The 14,373-nt window shown below is 40.3% G+C and overlaps 1 protein-coding gene across 3 annotated transcripts in view; it reads left to right on the forward strand.

Moving 5' to 3' along the window:
• The window catches only part of LOC122798761 (zinc finger protein 300-like), a 282,364-nt gene that overhangs the window by 149,725 nt on the left and 118,266 nt on the right, over nucleotides 1-14,373 (forward strand). For 2 of the 3 annotated variants that reach the window (XM_044067869.1, XM_044067867.1), the window contains exon 1: nucleotides 13,540-13,694. The exons of the other annotated variant lie outside the window; for it this stretch is intronic. In XM_044067869.1, coding sequence (XP_043923804.1) covers nucleotides 13,683-13,694 — 12 coding nt within the window. In that variant the 5' untranslated portion in view covers nucleotides 13,540-13,682. Of the gene's footprint in view, nucleotides 1-13,539; nucleotides 13,695-14,373 lie in introns of those variants that run through there. 3 annotated transcript variants of the gene reach the window in all.

A 14,373-nucleotide genomic window follows, 5' to 3' on the forward strand; every position in this document is an offset into this window, starting at 1 on the left:
ACCAATCTGTATACCTACTTGCACCATGCAGCTCACTAAGCCTGAACTCTGCTACTATAGAAAGCCTAGGTTGCCTCTCTCATCCCAGGATGGGTGCGATAGTGTTGGCCATACATTCCCACCCACCCCTGCACAGCCTCTCCAGTGCCCATGCCACTAGTCGAACACAGGTCATCAGGTGTGCATGCAGGGTTTATATGTTTGTCCCATGGAACCACTCAGTGTTTTTGACCTGTACTTGGACTGTATGATGAAGAAAACAGTGCAGTCATTTGATTTAACAACTGAGGGTATGACTGCAGACAAGGAGAACACAAGAATTGTGCTTGTGAGGACAAGATCATATATGTGACCCTAGCAGAGGAGTATACAATTTGATCAAGAGAGTCTGCAATGATACCGTATAGGAATCAATCAAAGGAGGTTAGAAAGGATTGCAAAGAAATATTGGATAAGCAATTCACACACAAAAAAAAAAAAAAACAATGAGGGGGGTGTATGTATGGCTCCCAAATATGCAATATAGTATAGAAGATTTATACCCCGAGCAGACTCCAAAGAATTGTTCCTCAAGTAGATGGTCAATGTTGGAGGTGAGATGGGGAATAAAGAGGTACGTGGGAATAAATTTTGGGGTTTGTAATGAGTTGGCAGACTTTTAAAAATTCCCTGTAGACTACTCTAACCAAAATGCTGGGCGAGCAAATTTGTGTAAATAAGGAAATTATTATTATTAAATTATTAAATATAATTATGAAACTGAAACCTTTGTACTACCTCATACCCCCACTCATAATACTTTATCTCCTCACTGCCTATAATTCCACTACCTGCCTAATTCTCAACACTCTACATCAAGTACAACCATCTACATCCAAACACACACCCCTCCCTCAATACAACCCCACCTCCACACCTACAGCACTACTCCAAAACCTCTCCATCCTATACTACCTACATACTTAAACCCAAGGACTAAGAACTATTACCAACTCCTACTAAAGTTCACCAAACTCATAAAAAGTTTACCTAACCTCATAGCCGACGGTGACATCCATCCTAACCCTGGCCCAAGCTCACCAACTACCACTAATCCCATAGATAGAACTCCTACCAACATAAGAAGCTCACATAATGCCCCTAAATCATTTCTAGTCTGTCACCTAAATATCAGAAGTATAAATAATAAACTCCACTACCTACATGCACTCCTAGATATACACTCACCTGACGTATTCTGCCATACAGAAACCTGGCTTAAACCCACTGTCCCTGACAATGAAATATTACCCCCCGACTACAAAATAATAAGGCTTGACTGTAAAGGGAGAAAAGGAGGCAGAGTAGACATCCTATATAAATCCTCTCTAGAGTTATCTACAATTAACACCCCATTTGACCTAATAACTACCAACATCGAAACAATAATCTCAAGAATTTAACTTAACAAAAACAAATCTGTAAACATAGTATTTAGTTATATTCCTCCAGGCAATAACATAAACACCTTAGAAAGCACACTGCAATGTTTATCCTCCACCCACCCCCAAGAAACAATCATACTTGGAGACTTCAACATCGATTGGACAACTTGTTCAGCACACTTCCCGACCACCCATATTAACTTACATGGTTTCTCCCAAACTATTACTACCCCCACCAAAATCAACAAATCTAACAAAAAGGAAAGCATTATAGACTGGATCTTAATAAATAACAAACCTCAGCATTACAAAGCAAGCACCCTACCTGAGGACATGAACGACCACCTCCTAACCTACATAATTAGAAAAAGAGATGACATGCCCCACCAAACCACCTTTAAAACCCTCAGGTACACAAAGAACTTTAACCAAAATAGTTTCCAAGCTGATCTAAGCTTATGCAGATGGGCCAATCTTAAAACACTACCCCTTGACCAAGCAGTTTCAGAATTCAATGCCACATTCCTAGCCATCTTAGACAGGTATGCTCCCACACGTAGAATCAGAACCAATAACAAAATAGCACCATAGCTAACCAATACTACTAGACAGAAACTTACTACTAGAAATAGAGCATGGACCTCATGGAGAGCCACCAAATCCCCACAAGCCCACATAACATTCAAACAGATAAGAAATGAAGCTAAAAGATCTATTGTGTTACACAAGCAAAACTACTATTTCAATTTACAGCAAAAGCACCAAAATCAGCTGCTACACCCCAGTAAATCTTCTACTCCCACCCCCTCATCTACCTTGCAACTACCCCCTGAATCGGTAGCAAATACATTTAACACTTTTTTCACTGAAACCGTCAAGTCCCTAGCCAATAATCTATCTCCCTCCTCTTCTTCAACAACCTCACCTACTCATATGAACCTACACCCTTAAAATTTGAGCCTATCCCCACAGACTATATAAAATGTTTACTTATGAAATTAAAATCTACCACCCTTGCAGCCGGCCTACTTCCCGCAGAATTCCTACAAAAGACCGCTAAAGTAATAGCTTACCCTATCTCCATCTTAATCAATCGTACTATCCAAGAATCCTACATCCCCTCCGTTTGGAAAATTGCTCACATTCTTCCACTTCATAAAGGAGGTAGCTCCACTGAACTCTCTAATTACAGACCTATAGCCATACTATCTCCCCTAGCCAAAACAATGGAGGAATGCATACAGAAGCAACTGTTAGCCCACCTTACTCACAATTTTCTCCTAGCCTCAACCCAGCATGATTTCAGACCAGCTCACAGTACAACTACTGCCCTTCTCTCCTTCTTTCACACAATAAATCATAACCATAATCAATACCTGCTCTCCTCTGCTCTCTTCCTCGATCTACCAAAAGCATTCGACATGGTAAATCACAACATACTCTTAGACTCTCTCAAATCACTGACCATAGATAACCTAGTATGTAACTGGTTCCACTCATTCCTGAATGGTCAACAACAAGCTGTCTTGTGGAAAAATAATCTGTCTCCCCCTTCTACCTGTCACCCTTGGAGTACCCCAAGATTCTATTCTGGGTCCCCTTCTTTTCCCTATATTCATCAGTGATCTGCCCAAAGTTATACCACAAGCAACTTCCATACAGTACGCAGATGATTCTATGCTAATCTGCACTGCCTCTACTCCCTCAGAATTACAATCCCTAACCCAGACTACCTTCAACAAAGTAGAGAACTGGCTTAATAATCGTCTTCTCCTATTAAACCCAAACAAAACCAAACTACTACTTTTCTCCCCCACCCGTAAGCTAGCACCACCAATAATTACAGTCTCTTCTAACAATGACACCATAATTTCTCCTGAACTAAACAGTAAACTACTAGGTATAATCAATGATAACAATCTGAATTATAATGCCTACATAGACAAAACCATAAAAACAGTAAATAAAAAAATAAGCTCCATGTATAGGATAAAAAAATTTCTAACGCCAACTGCCAGAACCGCCATAGCTCGCACACATCTTCTATCGTCTCTTCTCTATGCCTAACCCATCCTCACTAATCTATCTAAATCAAACCTCAACAAAGTCACCAGCTGCTATAACAATATAGCTAGATTTGCCACAGGCCCCACATACAGAACCCACCATTGTCATAATCTTCACAAATTAGGCTGGCTAGAACTACCCAATCAAATATACTATAACCATCTCATAGTCATTCATAAAATCCTCTACCAACCTACCAGTACCCCAATTCTAACTACAATTATTACCCCCTATAAAAACCTAACATCCCTCTGCTCATCGAGCAGAATGCTAGTACAAACGACCAAAGCCAACAACTCAGCTGGAGATTCATTGTTTTTCAACTCTGCTGGAAAAAAATGGAATTCCCTTCCTGCTGAACTAACCACCACATGCTCCTTGCCCCAAATCAGAATATCTCAAAAGATGTACATGAACAGTGACTGGCTATGTCCATGTCTAAACCCTGGCTAAACCATACAAAAATGAGGTAAACAAGAAATAGTCGTACTCATATCTAAACTCCGACTAACCCAAAAACACACCAAGAAACTATTAAATCAAACTTAGCTCACAAATGTGATTACCCTTTTCTCCCACTGTAACTTACTATTCTGCTCACACGAATTAAAATCCTTCCAGCCTAAACTACCTTCTCTATTTCATCTTCCTTACTTTCTAACTGAAAATGCTTATCTTACAGACACACCTCTCTTAAAAGATTGTTTTCCCTGTATATTTACTGCATCAGCAACAATGTTTTTTTATTTCCTGTCTATATGTAACCTTTATATGACTTTTGTCTTTGACCTATTGTTAACTTTCTAGAGATCTTTATAACCTGCATTTTTTTTAATTGTTACTAAACTTTCGTAACTAGATTTATTGTTAAATTTTAGATATCTTGTAACCTATATTTTTTATTGTTACTAAATTTTTCGTAACATGGAGCTTTTCTCCCTGGGCCTCCACTGAAAATGGATATGTATCCAGTCGGACTTTCCCGGTTAACAAATGTAAAATAAATAAATAATAAATAAAATAAATTCATTTTTAGCTATGATGCAGAATCAGAATTTCCTAGACATAGTAAGATCTTGCTGAATTTAATTTTGGTAGCAGCCAGAAAAACAATTACTAGAAAATAGAAACCAGTGTCAAAGCCAACTGTACTAGAAGTAGTGAATACAATATAGTGATAGAGAAAACCCTGAAATTGGGATTGTAAGAAAAGGATGGGAGCAAATTACACAGAAAAATGAGAATTGTGGGTACAATACATGCAGAATAATGCTTTGGAGGAGGAATGAGGTTTAATAGAAGACAGGAATTGAATGAGCTTCATAATGTTTGACTAAGAATGACTGAAAAGAAAAGTTAGTTATAATGTTTACTTCACAGCCCCCCCCCCCGCCCCCCGTAGGAACTGGCACCAATATCCAAAACTACACCAAAGCACTATACAAGCATTTATATAGATGCATGGAATAAGGAATATCCAGCAGGACTAAATCATCCTCCGCAAGGAACAGTAAACCTGTCTGGTGGACATCTGCTATAAATAAACTATATAACAAAAGGAAACAATTTCTGTCCAAGGCCAAGAAGGAGCAGGTGCCCAATTTGAAGCAATGTCTCCTTAGCCTGAACAAGCAAATAAGAGCACTAGTGAAATCCTTCAAAGCAAACCTTGATTCCATATTGGCCAAATCTACTAGAGACAATCATAAGGCCTTTCACATATGTCTGCAACCTCAAAAGATGCAACCAGATCTGTTCAGAACTGGCAGCCAAGGACACCACATATACATATGCCATAGATATAGCAAACTTGCTGGCTGACAGATTCAGCAAAAACTTCATCCCTCTGTCCCCTCATTAGTAAATCAGGACATCCTCAGTATCTGCCCCTTTTCCCTTATATCTAAGGAACAGGTCAAAACTGCTCTCTCAAAGGCAAAAAATAAAGCCTCTATGGGATCCAATAATGTCCCAGCCTGCAGCCTATGGGAACTCAAGCAGGAACTTGCAGCACCATTAGGCTCGCTATTCAACCAAAGCCTGAGTACCGGCTTTGTCCCAGCTGAGTGGAGGACAGCCACTGTCATCCCTTTACACAAAGGTGGAGCATCCACCGATCTGAGAAATTATAGACCCATCAGCTTAACAAGCCTGATCTGCAAGACCATGGAATGGATTATCATAGACCTCATTAACAAGGACATTGGAAATCTCCAAACAATTGATCCCACACAGTTTGGCTTCATCAAGGGGAGGTCATGTCTGCTAAATTTGGTCGACTTCTTAGAGACAGTCACCAAAGCCATGGATGAGGGGAAAATGGTGCACACCACCTACTTTGACCTGGCCAAAGCCTTTGACAGTATTCCCCACTCAGATATAATAGATAAACTCTCTCAACTAGGCATCATTCCATATGTTACAGATGGGTAGCAAACTGACTCACTGATAGAAACCACCTAGTCAAAATAGGGGAAGCCACCTCAAGCAGTAGACCCGTAAAAAGCAGCATACTCCAGGGTTCAGTCTCAGGGCCTCTGTTATTTGGGATATACTTTTCTGAGGTGCAGGCCAAAACCAGTGGGCTATGCCTGAACAAGTATGCAGATGACTGCAAGCTGGGTCTTGTCATCAATTCCCCTAGTGATGTGTACGGCCTCCAAGAAGGTCTCACTCAGACAAATGACTGGTGCCAGAAACATGGCCTCAAGCTGAGTACCAAAAAATGCACCATCAAACCACAAATTATCACATTAATAAGAATGTCCTAAGCACACAACCATTTGTGAGGGATTTAGGCACCCAGGTTGACAGCAACCTGACATTTGAAGACCATGTTACTTCCACTATATGGAAAGCCTTTTACATGGCCCACCTCATAAGTAAGGGTATCTCATCCAGGGACAAGGTCATAACATCCTTGTATTCTTCCCTTATATGGCCCATTATTGAGTACAAAGTCCCTTTCGGCATGTACCTTGCAAAGCACATAGGTTCATAGGTTCATACTAGGCTATCTGCCCTAGGGCATTTATAAGCCTAGCCAGAGTGTGTTTGGCTTTCGCCACCCATTTTAAATGAATTTTGCTATGCCCTTTTTCGAGGTTAGTATACTGTGCCTCTGTCTAACAGTAACACAGAAGTGATACCCGGAGTAAACCTACGATCTCCCATCCACTCATCAAGATTCCTCTTGAAGAGAGTCAATGAGGGACTCTGCCTAACCTGGACTGGGATTTTATTCCAGAGTGAAGGGAGCCTCTGGGTTATGAATCTGTCCCCCCAGCATGTCCTATTTATTTCAGTGCTGAGGTTCAAGTCTCTCGAGCGTGTAGCTCGATGGGATTTGGATTTTCTGAGGTGCAGCATGTCCATTAATTCCGGGTTGGACATGGCTTTATACGTCAGGCAAAGATCGCCTCTGAGCAGGCGGTATGCCACTGAGTAGAGCTGGAGTTTCTTTAACCGGGCAGCATATGGCATCTGTTTGAGCCCTTTGATACTCTTGGTGAGGTACTTTTGGGGTCTTTTCAGTTGCTGCAGGTGTCTGGTAAGGTACATCCCAAAAAGGGCATTGTACTCAATTATGGGCCTGATGAGGGATGAGTAAAGAGGCATGATGACCTCCCCTGATCTAGATGTGAATCCCTTCATGATTAGGTGGGCTATATAAAATGTTGTTCTAACCACTTTGGCCATGTGGTTTTCAAATGAGAGATTGCTATCAACTTGGGTCCCCAGGTCCCTAATTACTTCTTCTGTACTTAATGGATTACTTCCTATGTGGTAATTTGTGGGCACTTTGTTTTTGCCAAAGGGTATGACTATACACTTTTTGGCGTGTAGCTTGAGGCCATGGCTCTGGCACCAGTTGTCTGTTTCTATGAGGCCCTTTTGTAGGATGCTTGTGTCGGCTGGAGAGTCAATTATGGTGCCTAGTTTGCAGTCATCTGCAAACTTGGCTAGCCACAGTCCTTCTGTGTTGTCCTGTACCTCAGAGAAATATATACCAAACAAGAGAGATCCCAGGACTGAGCCTTGTGTGATGCCACTTGTAACTGGTTTGGAGTCTGACATGGCTCCAGCAATTCTAACCATGTGGGTTCTGTCCTTGAGACAGTTTGCAACCCATCTAGTGACATAGGGGTTTATATTTAAGCTGGTGAGCTTATCTATAATGCCCGAGTGGGGTATTGTATCGAAGGCTTTTGCGAGGTCCAGGTAGGCTTGTGGACCACCTTCCCCTTGTCAATGGCCTTGGTGACTGTTTCAAAGAAATTGACCAGGTTTAAGAGGCAGGATCTGCCCTTAACAAAGCCGAACTGGGTAGGATCCAGTGTCTGTAAGTCCCCAATATCTTTATTTATGAGGTCCATGATGATCCTTTCCATAGCTTTGCAGACCAAGCTAGTCAGGCTTATGGGGCGATAGTTTCCAGGATCCGTTGAGGCACCACCTTTGTGGAGAGGGACCACTGTTGCTGTACACCACTCTTTGGGTACATATCCTGTAGTAAGGCTGAGATTGAACAGTAGTTTTATGTTTGGGTTTAGCTCTTCTTGGAGTTCATGTAGGACGCAGCCTGGGACACTGTCTGGTCCCATTGATGCTGTGTTTTTTGCTTTGGAGAGGGCGGCTCTTACCTGAGCATCTGAGATGTCAGGGGGGCAGCACTCTGCTTGGATAGATATTAGCCCTTTTGGTGGGGAATGGGGGAAGAAGTTTGCGCTGAACCTGTCAGCTAAGATGTTGGCAATGTCTGTGGCTTCGTTGTATTTTTTGTCATTTTGGACTAATTCTGAGCATATCTGGGAATTCTCACCCAGGTTCCTAGCATAACTAAAGAAAGCCTTGTGATTATCCTTAGTGTCCTGTGCAATATTTCTCTTGAAGCTGGCCTTAGACGATTTTATGAGTGCCCGTAGTTTTTTGATAATACTGATCAGAGATGCCTTCCCTTTTTGGGATTTTGCTCTATCATGTAGCTTCTTCCTTCTATTGTGTAGTTTGTTTATGGCTGGGGTCCACCAGACAGGACGCCTGCCTTTGGAAGATTGGGTCTTGGTTTTATTTGGGATTGCATGATCCATGCATTCCTGGAAGGTGTTCATAGTATGCGTTTATAAAGGATTCTGTGGTCTGGGCCGTATTTTCCACAGGCCCAGGGGCTTTGAAGGATTCCACCTCGGTTTTGAGGAGTGTGAAATTTGCTTTAGAGAAGTTTTTCACTGTGGTTTTCTGGGCAGGGGGTGGGGTCTGGATATGAATATCCAGTGAGATTAGTTTATGGTCTGATCTTACCAGTGAGGGATACACTTCTGGTCTGGAGCATAGAGCCCCCATGTTGGTGATGATCAGGTCCAGTATGTTTTCCCCTCTTGTGGGAGTGTTAACAAGTTGTTCCATAGCATTTGAGTTTATAAATTCTAGGAACCTTTGGGCTAGGGTGTTGGAGCTAGAGTAAAGCTCCCAGTCTATGTTTGGGTAGTTGAAGTCACCCAATATAATGGTGTTTGGAGAGACCTTCATATTTTCCAGTGTTCTCAGGAAGGCCGAGTGGGGTTCCTGGGTTTGGGAGGGTTTTATGCAACAGCAGCAGCTGGAGAGACCACAGAGGTTCCTCACCAGAAAATCCAGGGACTCAAACATCTACCGTACACAGATAGGCTAAAAGCCCTATCCCTCTACTCAGTTTCATACAGACTCCTCAAAGGTCGCCTCTATCTGGCATACAAGGCAATCACAGACCCCACCTTAATGGAACTGCTGCATATCTGCAAGTCAAGCTCCACTTGAGTAACTCGCATGTGTGGCCTCAACCTGGTCTGTGACATCAACAGGACTTGTTGGTGGGACAAATTTGTGTCCCAGAGACTCCCCCATCTATGGAATAGCCTCCCTCTCCAGGTCAAGCAGAGTACCTGTTTACACCTTTTTAAGCACAACCTGGATAACTGGATGGGAAACAGAAAATATACCCCTGGGATTCCACCAGTGTCCCTGCCAGACAGCAGCATCGGGTGATGACTTGTCTAAGCATGGGCTACACTCTTAGCTAGGTTTATAAGGGCCTCAGGGCCAGTAGCCTAGTAACCTCCTATGATCCTATGATCCTATAAATGAAAATATGTCAGTATGTTTTTTTTTCATTCATATAAATGTATGATTGCTTATGTCCTAAGCGATAATTTAATAAAAAATTTTCTTGTTTAAAAAAATGAGTCTGCAATGATAAAGCTGAGGAATAATTCAAAATGTTGCTTTATAGATGTGTAGTTGTGATCATTTATGGAGGAAATTCTCTAAAGGGATGGTGTTCGGGTTAATGCAGAAGAGCTGTAGTTTACTAAGATATGTTTTCTGCCAGATATGAATTTGTATATACTAAGCTGTTTGCTTGAGTAGACTGACATTGCCTTAAAAGGAGGATTATGTGGGTAGAAATTTTAGCCAGTATGGAAAAACCAGAATGAGATAGGTGTTAGCCATCCTGGATGATACACCTGTAAGAAGTACATTAGCATAGATAATGGATTATACTTATAGCCTGAAGATTTCTCCAGGCCAGTCTCGCCACTCTTGTCTGTAATGGTGATGGAAGATGCTGTATGTAGTACAGAATGGATGTCAGTGCATTGTTAGTGTGTTACTAAGGTTTTGTTACAGAGATTGTGTTTAAAATGAGGTCCTTCTTGCTTCAGTTGTTGAAGCTCATGTACACACAAAAGATACCAGAGCATTTATCAAATTTCTCCAGGACTCTGGCCAAATTTCAAATAGTTAGTATGAATACCATGTCTAGTTTCCCTTGAAAAGAGGCCACTGTCCTAGTGGGATTCACCCAATAAACAAGGGATAAAATAAAAATACACTCCTATGTAGGCTATCTGGGAGGCAATGCTTTAGAAATAAACAATCATAGCATGCTCCTTGCATTTACTGTACATATACTGTAACTAAGTGTAATGCATAACTATATCTGCTCAATGTGTGTTAACATCATGTTTATATATCTGTATACACACACACACACACACACACACACACAGCATTTTGTGTGTGTATCTCTCTGATATGTTGTGTGTGTATCCCTCTGACATTGCCTAATGTATATGCAGATGCCTATAAGTGTATAGCTGAAGTAACATCTGTACAAATTCCTTTGCTCATACATTGTATGATTGTAAGATGGCACTAAGAACAGGTCACACATGGGAATGTCTGCCATGTAGAGGGACAGTCACGGAGGCTATCATGCATTAATCTGTTTGCACTTTGTACAGGTACAGGTAGCGTGTTATCACACAGCTAATTGTACAGAAACAGACTTTGCCAAGCTGCCAATACTTAGTTAAAAACACTGTTTTTGTTATTTTCAGTTGTTAATCATTTACTAATTTAAAAGCCATGGCCTGCATCTCCCACGCTGTAGGTCTATCTCAGCTGTGTCCTTCTGACCTATAGGTTAGGCTTGTGGTTGTAATTTTGGAAAAATGCAAGATTTTGGCAGTTCCATAGATGGGTTCTGTGGTAACCTGCCAAACCAGCAGTGGAGATGGGAACTTTTGCTTGTGGCACATGACTGCTGGTAACTTTTGTAGGATGTAAAACCTGCCTGCTTGGGATACCCATACAATGTCAGCCATGTGATACTGCAATGTATGAAATATTATTGTATTTGTTTGACATTTGTTTACTGGGAAAGTTGAAATGGGATAATATCCTATTTTCAGCAGAGGCCCAGGGAGAAAAGTTACACATTGTCATAATATGTTAACAAATTAATAAACTATTAGAAAGCCTAATACAAAATTCAGCTTCATTGCACATATTGTGAACTTATACATGTTGTTGTTTGTCTGTCTTTCAGCTTTTCTCGGTAAGGGGTCGCCACAGCGGAACTCCGGTCCGCTAATGATTGGCAGTATATTTTTATGAAACGCCGAGGTGCCAGCTTGACGCCCAACCTTTAACGGAGGCACGCTCATTTACGCACGCATGTTATTCAAACGCTACCCAACCGTGGGAAGGACATGCAGACTCCACACAGAAGGCACTCCCAAGCCCAGCAGAGAATCGAACGGGAGAACCTCTTGCTGTGAGGTAACAACACTACCACTGTACCACCGTGGCATAAATTGTGAACTTATACATACATAGTGCAAATATTTGTACAGCTATAACAAGTTGAAAAAAGAACATTATCAACAGATAAAGTATTCACAAGTTGTAGTTCACAAATTGATACTAAACACACGTAAGTACACTCTTTGGAACAGAGATGACTAAATAATAAACCCTAAGAAAAAATATATTTGATCTTTGTCTAAGAAACAGATTTTACCAATTTCTTCTCTCTGAACATAGTCAAGGTATGCTAGTTGTGGAAGGAGGGAGGGACTAGTTCAGCTTGGAATTATGGAATTGAGTATAGCAATGATTATTTCACAATTTTACTGTATAGATTACTATCTGCATGTGTGCCATGATTTATATATATATATATATATATATATATATATATATATATATATATATATATTTTTTTTTTTTGTAAAATACCTTATAGTTTAACTGTATCTTGGTAGTTTACATTTAAAGTAAATTTATTTTTTAATCTGGCATATAGTCTAGTGTATCTGGAACATAGTAAAGAGAGTCTAATCATATGAAAGAATGATTGTTAGTGTTATACCAGATATATCAGTAGTGGGCCTGGTTCTTTCCAACATCTGTACAAGTAACAAAAGTAACACAACAGAAGGCCTGGAAGGAAAATAATGCATCTTTGTGGATGAAATAAAATGTGCAACAGTATTTATAAACAATTAAGGAAAAAATGTGAAAACAAAATGGAAAGGCTAGAGGAATGTTCTAAAACAAGACACATTAAATTTACTACAGGAATGAAAAACAGTACACATGCAAAACAACTTTGCAAATGAAAAGAAAGCAGTAGCAATGATGGCAAAGGAAACTTAGGGTATCCATACCAGGTGATGTGCTAGATAAATAAGAAATAATGCATAGCGGTAAAGAGGCACTTGAATATAGACAAGGTACAGGTGGTGTGGAATAGACTCCCCTTACATGTCAAACAAAGAAATTCCTTGTTAAACTTCATGAGCAGACTTGGTAATTGTGGGATCAAGCTTCTCATTTGGGGCTGAATGTATAGTATAAGTTATGAACCTTTAAACACATGGTATGGAAGATGGCAGCAAAATCTGTGCACAGTCTTCACCATAAAGCACATAAAGAAAGACTAGAATAGTTTAACATGAATAGAGTTGAAGAAAAGAGGCAGAAAAGACATAAGACAGGAAAATTTAAATACCACAAGGGAAGCTTCAGAGTACATGCATTAACAAGAATTCGTGATGTGAATATAACATGAGTGAGACTCAAGGGAGATATCAGAATTATTTTTCACATAAAGGATAGTACATAAACAGAACAGCCTTCATGAAGAAGTGAGAGCAACAAAAACAGAAACAGAACTGAGGAATGCAATGGGCAATGTCAAGACAATTTATGTGTTTTCTGGAATAAAATAAAAAAAGGCTGGTGGTTAAGTAATACATTACATGCATCTTATGTCTAATACAGGAGAATTAGCAAATAGATCATCCAAGCACTCTTTATCGGTCAGCAGAAACTTTGTTGCTGTGATTAGCAGTGGCTGAAGAACCAGCTGGACATTCTTATATATTCTTGAGCTACATTCTGACCTTTCGTACATTATCAGATTAAATGCCATCTGATAGAGCAGCTCACCCATAAAATAAGATACACAGAAGCACCACGCAAAAAAAGGAAAATGTATGGACCTTGGTTTATTCTGCCTGCAGCAGATATTCACATAGTAAACTTGTCACTCCTAGCAACTAGCAATGTGAAGTCAAAGCTGAATGAGCCAGCCCATCTCATTAAATATTTATACAATCCCCTCCCTCCTTACATGTTCTCACAGCTTTATGTCATGAATATTAATCAGACTGTCTGCACAGTGTGGGGATATATTTCACAGGAGGACAGGAAGCGAATACTTGTGGAAAGTTCAGTTACAGAAGTTTGTTTCTTGTGCAGACATTACAGAAATACTTAGATTTGTGTGTCTGTTTATCATTCTTCTGGTTTGTATCTCTTGCAAGCAGTAGCTGCTTCACTTCCTGAATAGTGCACTGCATCATGAAATTGGAGGTAAGAACTGAGCTAATGAGAAAACCTGCTTTCTGTGACTGTTGGACTTTTGTTTATGAATGGTGTAGTTTGTGTTCATGAGGCTTTTCTTCTGAAGGGAGCTGCAGAGGGAATTTTTGTAAAATAAAGATCTGTTCTGCTATGCATCTCATCCTGATTTGTAAAGAACATCATGTTCTCGATTCTGATCTCAGCAGTTTGTGTTGGTGGAGACAGAGACAGGCTGTTAAAGTTGGAGATAAAGGATGCAGAGTGCACTAAAAGCTTCACTGGAAATTGCTTTGCTGTGAATAGTTATTTGTTTGGTTTAAAGCAGCACTGCAAAGGATCACAAAAAGGTAAAACCAGAATAGAACTCTGTCCCCTATTGTTCCAGAAGAGTTATTATTTGCAGTCAACACCTCCAATTGTTTTTATATTTATTGATGAATATATGCTTTTGTTGTGCTAGAAAATCTGGCAAATGAATTACTTAATGGCATGGACCATACTTTGTAGTGTTGAAACTGTCCACTGTGACACTTAAATAGGACGTACTAGATTTTTGGTCAGCTGCCCTGACACATTTACTTAGGAGAGCTACTATTACAGATGTGTGCCTTAATGCTAGGCTTATTAACACCGGAACTGTACTTCTTTTTTAAGTTTGCTCACATATGTTTGTAAATCATAGTTCTGC

This window comes from Protopterus annectens, chromosome 3.part1 (assembly GCF_019279795.1).
Source record: "Protopterus annectens isolate FY-2018-M chromosome 3.part1, PAN1.0, whole genome shotgun sequence".
Lineage (NCBI taxonomy): Eukaryota > Metazoa > Chordata > Ceratodontiformes > Protopteridae > Protopterus > Protopterus annectens.